General features: G+C 32.8%; 1 protein-coding gene across 1 annotated transcript; it reads right to left on the bottom strand.

Annotated features, from left to right (window-relative positions):
• Positions 1-6,181: 6,181 nt before the first annotated feature.
• LOC145595197 (ESCRT-related protein CHMP1A) lies at positions 6,182-7,143 on the bottom strand. Its single transcript, XM_081651578.1, has one exon. It carries the CDS (start codon positions 6,979-6,981, stop codon positions 6,367-6,369), a length of 615 nt encoding a protein of 204 aa, XP_081507704.1. The 5' UTR covers positions 6,982-7,143; the 3' UTR covers positions 6,182-6,366.
• Between the last annotated feature and the right edge of the window lie 6,207 nt (positions 7,144-13,350).

The following is a 13,350-nucleotide window of genomic DNA, read 5'->3' on the forward strand; positions in this document are numbered from 1 at the left end:
TATACACAAAATACTCCCACTATGATTTATTAAATGACACATTTTTTATAAACTCCGTTTTAATTTAACACTTTCTATTTGGAAATATTTTACAATTTTTTTTAATCATAATTCTCTCTCCTTTAACATCACTATATTTTGAATGATTTCTCTATTCTCCACTTTACATGCTTTTTTATTTTCTATTCCTCTCATGTCACATCCTAGTTTTTAATTGTCCAACAAATCGCGCTACCTATGCATATCTTATTTATTTCACCTACAACTCTACGTGAAAGCTAGTGTGTCACTTAAAAAAAAAAAAAATAATAATAACACAAAGTGAATACTATTACTTGAGATTCAGGGAATATTTTGCGTTGCCATTGATTTTTGTTTCCCCTCTTTAATCATTGCGAGCGGCAAAAAAACAGTATAACGTTTAAATGATGAGGAAGAAGGGTCGTATTCAAACATGATACCTAAAATCTTCATCAACAGACTAAGACTTCATTGGCATCTTTGCTTTGGTTGGTTATATCAAAGTTGTGACAGTTATAGCAAAAGGTCCTTTGCTGAAATCTTTTCAAAGGGTCCCTCAAACATTAGTCAATTTATGGTGGAAGATAAGCCATGTTGTGGTATCTGCATCATATCTTTCAATCTATGAATGCTTAAAGTATGTCACAGGAAATTCTCTAGGATCAGGTCATACACTTCGTTTATAGTCTATGTATGCTATGAATGAAAGAGTGCTGTGTCGTTGTTTTGTTCATGTTCCAAGTAGAGTGCCCTCCTCTAGTAACGAAACTGTTGAGGGGACACAATAAGCACATAAATCATTTGAAACTACTACTATGAAATTTGGTAACAATCGAATATGTGAGTAAACACTTCTTAATGCACTTTCTAATGCATATCGCATGGACTTTTTTAGTATGATGATAACCATGGTGCCTTCGGATAAGCAAATTGAGCCAAAAACATCAAATCTATTATCCTAACACGGCTAGTTACACTGTCGACCTAGCCAATGGAGGGATACAACAAAAACATCACAGCAAGTCAGCTATTGCAGCTCACAGCAAATGCAGAAGCTACCCACAACAAGAGCATTGTTTCTCCTAGATAATCCTATTCAAAAAAGCATTGCTCTTTTACCATAAAAGACCTCGGCAACTCAGCTACATAAAAACACAACGCTCATAAACTGACCTTTTATGTTAAATTTCTAACAAATAAGGAAATCTGTGAGAGTAGCAAATAGAATGAAGACCTGCTAAAAAGGACTTCAGCCATCTGCCAGACTGCCACAGCCGTAATGACAATGACTTACTGCTAGTTTTAGAATGGATAATACCCTTGATTTTGAGTTGCTACCAACCTGCAATATCATATTGTCTACTTCCTGAGCCACACAACCATATACATTACAGATTGTACATATCAATTATCCAAAATTCCAGGAATACCATCTTCTTCATGATCCACACCTCCGTTAAAAATTCCAAATACAAGAACATATCTAATCTCACATTACAAAACTTTACGAAGCAGACAAGGATAAGAAATTCCAAATACTTGTGACTGATTACTGATGTCACTGTGATTGAAAGATAGCTCTTGAGATTTTTGTCATTGCTGATATGATAAGGATTTGTAGTAAAAATCTGTCAGAAGACTTACTAGTAGTTGAACCAGAAGAAATTTATCCAAAATTTATACAAAATATCCCCCCGTCAAAAAACAAAAAAGTTTACTTAAAATATAATTATCAATTACTCCCTCCTTGTGCACCTTAAAGTAAAAATACAACAATATTCCTCCCATCAAAAGAATAAAAGAGTGAGATAATGTAGACAATAAGGAAGACAATGAAACTGCAGAAATTACTCAACAAATGTAAAAACTGTTAGTCAGAATCCTCTTAATAACTAAATCCGTAGATATAGCCTCAATAACATGTATCAATATCCCACCATCATTTTAGTAAAGTCAAATCCAGATCTAAAAATTTATGCACACAACCCCACAGCAAGGTCCCTAAACCATAATTGACCAAATATCTCTCTGGCTCTTCCTAATTCTCCCAGCCTCTCCAATATGAACCTCAATGTGGATAAACAAATTGCACCATCATAACAATAAGAGACCCAGGGTACTGTTGACAACAACAATAAGTTGAACAGAAAAAAATGAAGAAAAAAAAAAAACAAAGATAAATATATGGTAATTCCCTGGATCTGACTGCCACCCCCAATACCTAAATGGATACAATTGTATAAACAATGAGATGATAAATATACAGAAACTTCCATGGCTTGGCACATATATAGCCTTAAAAACAGAATAATTGGTTAGCTTCACCCCTTCCCTCTTAAACCCAATCCTACAGAATGTTACTACGCATCATCACCCATAAAATCATGACCCAGATACCTTTCCTCCATAAGCTTGCACACCTTAACCTCAATTGACATCTATATAACTAATATTCTCTAATTTTCCTAATCTTCCACTACAAACTGTAAAGGGGAGAAAAATACAATGGGATTGAATTTAAAAGAGCAGAATTAAGTAAAAGTAGTTACCTTCAAAAAGCTTCCTTGACTATTACAACCTCTTGAGAACCTTTGCTTAAAGACATGGATAGCCCAAAAGGTTAATGGTGAAACTAGAGTTTGATAAAAGACGGCCAGGGAGCATTTTACCAACCTCACAAGGCAGATAAAAGACGGCCTACTGTATGAAAGAAGAACAGTCTCAAACTTCCAACAAGCAAAATCCATAGACCACTTAAGCAATTCCTATTCTCCTAAATTCACCTTAAAACCAATGCACTGAGCATAACAACTTAAAAAATAAAACCCCATAACAACAATTAATCTCATGGTCTGAAACAAAGCCAATTTCGACATTATTTCCAAAAACAAATTAAATAACTGCCTTCTTAAATAGCTCTGCTTCACAACATCCAACAGCTTATTAGCAATGAAAGATATGAGCTAGTTGAAGAACCTTAACTCTTATAAAATCACTTATAAAGAATCAATTTTAAATGAAACATGAAATGCCCAAGCATGCAGCTAATCTATCACGTTTAGAACTGATCTAATAAGTCCTAATTTTTTTCCCAATGTAACTGGTATAAAGGTAACTTGGTACTTGCAAAATTCCACACCTAAATCAAAGAACTACAAATTTCAGACAACTCATTACTCGTCATTGATGGGATTTCCAACCATGAAAGTTGCCCACTTCTGTTTCTTTTAGAAAAAAAAAAGCTTCACCTTGTTCTCCTACAAGTTTCAGCCTAATCATGCCACATTACTGCATTGAACCAGATACCAAAAGCAACTCCCTTATCATTTTTGTAGCACATACAGTATCTGCTCGCAAATAAGTACACAGGCAGGAAAAGGAATGCCATACATATCATTTTGATATAAAACCATGGTCACCAATCTTAATTATCATGGCCATCTTGAGGCTTGAACTCGGTTATTGACATTGCTTTAGGGCGTACGATGTAGTGGCCTTTTGTTCCTTTTTTATTCTATTTTCTGGCATTATCAAAACACTTTCCTTGCCTTTTTATTGTAGTCGTAAGATGGTGATGTAAGATTTAGACGGTTTATGTATCTATCCAAACATAGTTTACAGTAAACAATAATAAAAATGGATCCAAGATGAGATCTTTTAATTCACACTTAACCTTCCTGCTAAATCTACTGTTTGTCAGGCCATCAACATCACGTAAACTCATTCAAAACACGCAAACAGCTTAAATCTTTACAAGGCCTCAATAAATTTTATAATTCCTTAGTTGTCCTAAAGCCACAATCTTCCAAAACTAATATCACCAGATCTGATCCATCAACCCTCCAAACAAAAAACTTCCCGATTGCGCTCAGATTACACTGTCAAACACCAACACTCATGTTACCCCTAGATATATGATGGAACACGACGATCCACATTATCTCCAACATCAAGGATGTAGGATGAATTACACTTATCAAAGCGACTAAAGTCTACTGGAAGACCATCTTAGGTCACAGGCATCAATCCATCAAGATATGAAGATTAATCACGAGAGGTGTTACTACAACTCGGGGAAATTTAATTGTATCCCATAAAAGGAGATGTAACCCTAATGTCAGTATCCTAAAAAAGGAAATAAAAAGGCGAAAAGCTAAAAAATAGTTACTTCATAAACAAATTATTGTCTTCCAATTTCATAGGCTACCGGTTACATACTATTGAAATTTTTACTTGGACAACTTATAATTTCTCTGTAGGGTGTCAACCCATAGACAAGTAAGAAATATACCCATATTCCTCAATTTTATCCACCTAAAAGAAACTGTAATCTCAGGACAAACTTGTTCTGTATAGGAGTTTAAAATCTGAGCACGTTTTGATATCCCCAATATTACCACCTCCTTGAACATACAGATTCTAATTACCAAGTTAGCACCCCTCATTATATTATTACATATACAATGTCCATGCTTAGAATCTCGGCCTCCTTGCCACTTTAAAACTAACCTTCATACAAAAAGCCTTCATATCTCCAAATTGACCTATGGTATATCCCAGTACCTCAAGAAGAAATAATAACCATTACTAAGCGATGCTGTCATAGTTTCATACAGTAATTCACCAAAAAATTACGTTTCACAAAGCACCAAGAAAATAAATTTTTTTTTAAATCAAGAAAACTTAATGATCTCCAATTCTCCATCCATATTTAGCAAGCACTATACCACAAGATCAGGTCCAATCAACAATCTCCTAAAAACAATTAAACTCATACAAAGTCCAAAATCAACACTAAAATGGGAGAATAAATGACCACCTACCCATGCATTCTCATGCTCCCATCCCCTTCCTCATCCACCAAAAAAATAAAGATATCAAAGAGAACTAATGCATAATAAATGATCGGAAAGAGTTTTTAAAATATTCCCAAAAAAATCTTAGAGAACCACCAGAGTGATAAAAAACAACTTTTGCATTTACCCTTTAGGAAGAAAAGAAAAGCCTAATTCCTAATAGATCTCAGAATATGAAGTCAATAACTATCGATCAAGCACCTCTATTCCTCTTTGCTTTGTGCCATTGTTTAGGTTACTTCTTTTGGGGGGGAATTTCATTCAATATAGGATTTACAGTTACAAACTTATAGGTTACAGCTTTAACTCCCAATACCACAAGACTTTAGCTTCCTTATAGCTTCCTGATGTAAATTTAGATAAAATTAGATGTTCCCTATAAATACCATTTGCGGACAAAAGCACTATAGCATTTAATGATTTAATCCAACATATCATGGACTTTGCAACTTAAGACAAGAATAAACTTTCGTATCTAAAAGATAATAAAAGAGATTGATGAAATCAATGCACATCATCCTAATCCATATAAATTTAATTCAACTACATATCTGAAGGTATACTTCACCTAACACTATGAATCTATGACAGTCAATAGGAGACAAAATTTATTAGTTGAAACCAACACCCCTACAACCACCTGAAAGTTTGATTAGTACGATCATTTGCCCAAGGAGACAAAATGGATTAGTTGAAACCACTCATCAACTTTCAGGAATGATGGGGTCAAATGTCAAATCCTTACTCCCCTCCCTTGGGGTCTGGATTTTCTTGAGGTAAAAGACCAAGTAATATACTTCGTACACCACAGATAAGATAATACTATATATGACCACTCAAGACAGCTATATCAACTGGCCAACAGCCACAGTTTATGAAACGTATAGTAACTAATATTTCCAATGCTGTGTAACCATCAAAATTCCCATTTGTTTTGAAGTTTATAGAAAGAGTACCCAATCGGTATAACTGTAAAAAACTAATCTGCCCTTGACAAATCAATAGACATAAGCTTAAGTTAAATAATCAGACTCAAACTAACATCATAATCACTGCACTATCATCTACTTCTCATATTATCTAATATTCTTTCTTGTACACTATACTAAAACAATGCAAAACACTACCATTTCACCTTACCTAACCATCACCCTCTCCAAACAACAATCGCCACACAATCACACATATACACCACAACATAAACAAGAGCAAAAATGTTTCACACTGTAACAATTTAGACACTTAGAAAACAATCACATAACAAAACATACATTAGTGATCAAAGTCACACATAACCAAGCAAGCACCGAAATTCCAGTAGATAAATACAATACTCCATATATAATACATAATTAAGCCACCCGCAGCAAATTCAACAATTATCCGAATCGAAAATCTCAAATTCCACAATTTATAACATCACAAAGGGTAGCTCAACAGTCAAACTATACAACTTTATAAGTAAAACCTTAACATTTTACCTCACACATCAGCCTCTAGCCTTAAGCTCAGCAAGCCTCCTTGTAAGATCATCCTCATCGACCTTCTCCGACGCCTTAGGATCAGCAATAGCATGTCCAGCAGCCTGAGGCAACCCCACAGAAACCTCAAGACCATAATCATCCGCCACCTGCTGCATCAAACTATTAACCTCGGTTTCGGGTGTCGAAAGCGAAGTACTCCCAGCCATTGAACTCTCCATAAACTCAGCCTGAACCTCCATATTCACAAATTGCTTCTCAAATTGGTCCATAGTTTCCGACATCTTCTGCAAATTACCCGTATTCAAAGACGATTCAAGCGATTTCACAATCGATCCCATGTTCTTCCCAATCATCTGCATCTTCGCCTGAGTATCAAGGCGAGCAACAACCGCGTCAAGGCGAGACGATAATCGAAGGTAGTTCATCTGTTCTGTGCGCTTACGAATGGCGTTTTCGGCGTAAATTCGAGCTCCATCAAGGTTACCTTTCTCGATTGCTTTCTTGACCTTGAGTTTCTCGGATTTCTCGTCTTTCTCGCACTTTCGAGCTTGGCGTTGGAGTGATTTGGAGGTGAATTTGAGCTCCATGATCTGGTTCATCAGCTTCTCAGTGTTTCCCATGTTGAAGATTTTGGCGATGATCGGAAATTAGGGTTAGGGTTTTGAGGAAGATGAAGTTTGATTTGCAGAGAGAATTGGGGAGGAAGACGAATCGAAAAGTGTGATACCGTGGTCAGTCAAAGATTAGATATTATTGCGCTTGCACAATCATATTCCCAAAACGAGAACTTGTGAACGGAATAAACCAATAAGGCAAGGTTTTGCTTTTATCTTGTTCCCGAGTACTCCATACAAATATTGAGGAGACTAAAAGAATAAAGTAATTACTGCATTTCGTGTACGGCTGACCATAATATATCGCCACTTAAAAAAAAATAAAAAAAAATAAATAATAAAAAAAAAAACCTCCAATAAGACTTTGTGTAAAGCAACTCATATAACAATAACCGAATAACTTCCGTGATAATGACCGAATAACCCTCCATATAATAGTGTATTTTGTATACAACTGACCACAACATGTAGGCACTTGAAAAAAAAAAAAAGGTAACCTCCAACCATGTAACCCTTATACACTGACGAAATAACCCCTGTAAAACTAAACGAGTAACTTCTATAATACTGATGAAGTAACTCTCATGATAGATGGCCACACAGCCACATATAAGACTTTGTGTAAAGCAACTCATATAACACTAACTGAATAAATTTCGTAATAGTGACCGAATAACCCTCCATATAATAGTTACAGGGGTAACTCTTATAACATTAACGAAGGAACTCCTATAAAACTGACTAGTTAACTCTTATAACACTAACGAAATAATCCTTGGGATGGCTGGAGAAAATCAAGTTCATCTCAATTATTTGTTACGCTACCATTGAGACATGTACTTCAATCAAAATTATGCACACAACGTCGTACCAATTTTTATTATGATGAATTATCTGCGTAAAACACAATAATGATATTAAGTTATGAAGTATTTGCACATAACACAATAATGATTTTAAATAAATTTGAAGTTTGAGTTGATATTTTTGGAAAATCTAGTTGTTAGAGCTAACAATCAACTTAATGCAAATATGCAATGACATGTCTTCATTTTTCATTTGTACTAGTGAATTTCCATGGTTGCAAGCATTGAATGACAATCCGGTTAAAGCAACTAGCAAAAAATGGGAATTTGCAATTGGGCTCAAGAAGCCCACTAATGACTACTTTGTAATGGCTTGGTGGAAAAAAGGGCTATGTTATTCTGGGCTAAACGTCAAGGAGAAAAAGAGGCTCAAGTTTAGGGGTTTTTTTTAACTTCTTAGGCCCTGTTTGATTCACCTTAATTTTGCTGAACTGAAATTATTTTTACTGAACTTATTTTTACTGAACTGAACTTAATTTTATTGAACTGAAATTAAATTATTTTTACTGAACTGAAATTATTTTTACTGATTTTCTATTATAATTCTTTTTCAAGAAAACTGATTTTTACTGAACTGAACTTAATTTTACTGAACTGAAATTATTTTTACTTAATATTATTTGTTTAAGGTTAAAAGAACAGGGTCTTAGTTGACAGACAGACCAACTCAATTACTATATCCGAAGTTATATATATATATATATATATATATATATATATATATATATATATATATATATATATATATATATATATATATATATATATATATATATATATATATATATATATATATAAATAAATAAAAAGTTATTTTAATAATATCATATGAAGTTTTTTATTTTCTAAAAAGCAACAAAGATGAAAAACTCTTACAATTAGAGGGGAAACCACCCGAGTCATCAAAAAATAATTATATCCCGACAAAGCTAGCAAGAGTGCAAGACCCACATGATTATTTTATTTTTATTTGAACTCATTTAATTTTGTTTTGAACTTATTTTGAATTTCTTGAACTTATTTTGTTTTAATTTCTTGAACTTATTAATACTACATCAAGTAATTGTTATAAGCAATTTTAAGGTATTAATTGTGAGGCATGAAAATTTCCAAAGTTGCAGATAACAATTAACGGAACTTATCTTTTTTTTTTTTTTTTTGGTAAAATAAGTTATAATAAGATTGGAATAAACATTTTCTCTAATATCAGTATAAAAAAGATAGAGTGAAGGCCTGTTCTCTTCAGCTTATTTTCAGTTCAGCTCCAATAAGTTCAATTCAATTCAGCTCAGTTCAGTCAATCATAACAGGTCCTGAAAATCATGATCAAGAGTGAAACACGTGAATAATGCAATGCAAAATTTAAAACAACAAGAACATATTAGTAAAATTAAATAAGTTATTAGTAAAATTTTGCATTTTACTTAAAACAACGAGAACATAAAACTAACATAATTTTTTTTTTTTTTTTTAATTTTTTGGTAAATATATAACTAACATAATGACATAGTGATATCCAAATATAGAATATCATTTTTATAGTCCATGTCATGCATGTAACATGTTTGATAGTTTGGTCGATATTATGAAGAGCAAAAACAGTAACGTGTGATTGGTTTAAACCCTAAACGAATCAAGAGACGTATAAAAACAAGGGCCCGGGCCGGGTGGTCGGTTCTTGGATCAATGATTAGGATCATACACCCACACCCAAATCTACTTGCATCATGTTATGCATGCATCATCATTTTATTCATATATGCATGTATTTTACTGTACTATTGCATTTAATTTCATATGCAACTATATGGCATTCCATACATTCACCAAACCAAACCCCCAAAATAATATTATTGATCCCTTTTTTTGAAATTTGTAAATCTTCATGCTTGTAGGCAGGGAGCATATAATTTAATAACAAAAAAAGTTAATAATATTGTAACAATAATAATGAAAGTACGAAATCGATCATTCGATCAAAATTATGACAAAAAAATCCCAGTAATATGTTATCAATACAAGTTGAATTGTTTAATTTAATTTATTGCATATTTATATAATACGGAGTATTTATTAATAAGTTATTAAAAATATTAATAGTCAAAAGTACCTTAATTGAAGACCGTATAAATAATCTCTTATTCTAGAAAAAGGTAAAGCCCTATATGCACAAATAATTATGTATTGAGATGTATGGAGTACATATATATCCATATCATATTTAGATGTTTTGGTATGTTGATCAACTACAAACATTTAGTAACTAGGTTTCTCTTTTTTAATAATCAACCACCTAACATACGAAGGGAGATTTGACTAGCTTAAATTAATTATCTTTAAAATCAAGTAGTACTTGATTTAATAGTAAGAGTAATATTTTATGACATCATAGTTGTTGAATCCCATTGTAACCCACTTATGAGTGTCCCACATTGGAGAAAGAGGAGAGAAGGTTTCACTTTATAAGGTAGAGGAGTACCTCCTACTATTGCCAATTGGTTTTAGTATGGAAGCTCCAAAGCCTTGTTTGTGGCCCAAACTCTCCTCATCCTTGTTCGGGTTGCCCAGTCCCATTTCATATTGTTTCGAAATTTAACAATAGTTGGTGACCTTGTGAATAATATCGTCCTAGTTCATGCATTTTGGGGTGGAGTTTCTTTACATTTAATTTCTCCACCCCTCGCTCAAAAATATGGGCCTTAGCATGCCCACTAATCTAAGCAAGTTTGGCTTGTGTAGGAATGTAAGATACCAGTTCAATAAGACAACTTCTCCTTATAATATGTCATATACGTATAAAATCTCATATCATTTCATATACATACAAAATCTCATAGCATACATATACGGAGTATGTACATTTGCACATGATTGTCTACGGTAAGTTGATCAACATGGAAAATGGTGGACCAAGTTATGGCCGAACTGTTATACAGTAGGGGTAAAATAATAATGGTAGATAGTTTTAGGTTTATTAGTGCTAAAAATATGTGGTGTTGGGTAGTTTGATGAATGATGATTGAAGCAGAAAGAAAGGAGGCGCACGTGGGCATGACAACAACGCTATCTAATTTGACTAGTCGCTATTTTGTCGCCACTCACTCAATCACACTACTATCAGCCTATACTACTAGATATACGAGTGTTAATCTAATTGGATGGACCAATTAATCAACTACAACTATGTTGTTTTCTTTCTTTTCTTTCTTCATCCTTTCTTTCTTCTACATGTGAGAATGTATGAGACATTATCATCATGTTTTTTTTCCAAGTGTTACATCAATTATCTTATTGGATCTCTTTGCTTTATGCTTATCCATAAATAATTAATCAATCTAACTTAACTAAGGGTCTGTTATCATTAACTGAACTCAGCTGAACTGAACTTATTAGAGCTGAACTGAAATGAATATTTTGTAAGAGAAGGAAATTAGGAGCTAAACTAAACTAAACTTATTAGAGCTGAATTGAACTGAACTGAAAATAAACATATTAGAACAGGCCCTAAAGACATTAACTGATTTATTGAACTAAATTAACTTGTTTATGAGAGAAGAAAATTTATAACTGAAATGAAATAAACTGAACTAAACTGAATTGAAATTAAGTAATTTGGTGTATGTAAGTTTATGAGATAAGAAGATAAAAATCAGGCTCTAAAAGCTTCAAATCAATATAATAGTGGTACATCTAAACGTCAATTATTTTTAAATTTTTTTGACACACAATTATTTTTAGTTTAGTTTGCTTACCTTTAATTTTTAAAAGTTGAATCTAAAGTCATGTCTACATCTAGGGTACCTTTATGTTTCCTCATACATCAATTATAACAGCAGTGATATTGATGATTAGCATTTACTTAGAAACCTAGGGTTCTTGTAAGAGCTTTAATTTGTTTTCATCAATCGACTTCTACTATTTCAATTAATGAAATAAACTATAATTTACTTTTGATAAATGTAACATACTTTTGCCGAAAATACTTACTTTCAATGAACATAATTCGAACTCATTACAAGTAATGATGAAATCGTAAATTATATGTACATTTTCGTAAAGCTACTTAAGGATTTTACTTAATTATTCAAATATTGATGGATACCACTTTATAAGATCATGAATAATTATGATCCTCCATGCCCAAACACATTAGAAGAAAAGTATGATACACGATATTTATTTGTTGACATAATTTTCTGCAAAATAATAACTGAAAGATTGACCTTCACAAGCAAAAGAAGCCAAACCATGTGAAATTGGAAAGAAATTCCACATAACATTTAAGTTATGGAGGGGCCAAAACTAACAGTAAACAAGTAGAGTGGGTTTACCTACAATTGACAAGCTATTTGCTGCAAAGAATGTGCACGTGTGAGTGGGTTGTATCCCATATAATTTGGGAAAGACCTACCCTTAATTATAGAGGTCTATAAAGATTCAAGTCCCACAAATATAAAAAATAATGAAGGAAACAAGCAAAGAATATTAATTAGCTTAGGGACCTTCTTAATTACCAAATTTAGATAATTTATGGCCTACTTGTTTTAGTAATTATTGGTTGTCATTTGTTCTTTGTATATTACAATAAAATGGTGTGTAAATTATATAATTAGACCTCATATATAAATAGATTAAAGTTTGTTTTAATTAGCTTATAGGAAGACTCACACTTTTAATAGATTGTGACATACATATAACTAAGTAACATAATAAAACATACAATTCATGACACACACACACACACCAAAAAAAAAAAAAAAAGAAAAAAATAGTTTACAAAAATGGCAAGAGCTAGAAGTATTAAGTACTTAGTATAATTTAAGTTTTCTGATGATAAATAATTTACACACACGTGTACAGCACATTGTAGCTTGTAGATATGACTAATTGCACGCATATTTGATCTTAATCGGAGCTTCTTTTATTTCTTTTCTTCACTCAAGCTTGTAACATGTTTATTATTGCAAGTTACAATATCACTTTTGTCTCCAATATAATTCTTGGAGATGCTCTAATAAGATAAAATTGTCCAAACTCGTGTTTGAAAAAATAAAAGGAATTACTACCCAAGATCTAAAAGCTCAACCTGTTGAAACCCATTGTAGTCCACTTATGAGTGTCCCACATTGGAGAAAGAGGAGAGATGGTTTCACTTTATAAGGTAGAGGAGTAACTCTTACTATTGCCAATTGGTTTTAGTATGAAAAGTCCAAAAACCTTGTTTGTGGACCAAACTCTCTTCCTCCTGGTTCAGTTGCCCAGGCTCATTTCACATTGTTTCGAAATTTAACACAACCTTTAGCTTTATTTTTATGCTGCATGCCTGTATGTGTACCTAGATTGCAAAGAGAATATGTCCTCCACTAAGGGCACCATATAACTTAGTAAGCTATTCCTTATTATCAACTCACTTTGATAGTATTCCTTATTTTGATTGATTTAAAAACATGGCAAAATTAATTTTGAAATTTAAAGCCAAAATATTTACTACTATATGACAAATTATCGG

This window comes from Chenopodium album, chromosome 19, assembly GCF_948465745.1.
Source record: "Chenopodium album chromosome 19, dcCheAlbu1.1, whole genome shotgun sequence".
Classification (NCBI taxonomy): domain Eukaryota; kingdom Viridiplantae; phylum Streptophyta; class Magnoliopsida; order Caryophyllales; family Amaranthaceae; genus Chenopodium; species Chenopodium album.

Bases quoted from the DNA above. Each gene is read 5' to 3' on its own strand.
- LOC145595197 (XM_081651578.1), bottom strand. From the start codon at position 6,981: ATGGGAAACACTGAGAAGCTGATGAACCAGATCATGGAGCTCAAATTC.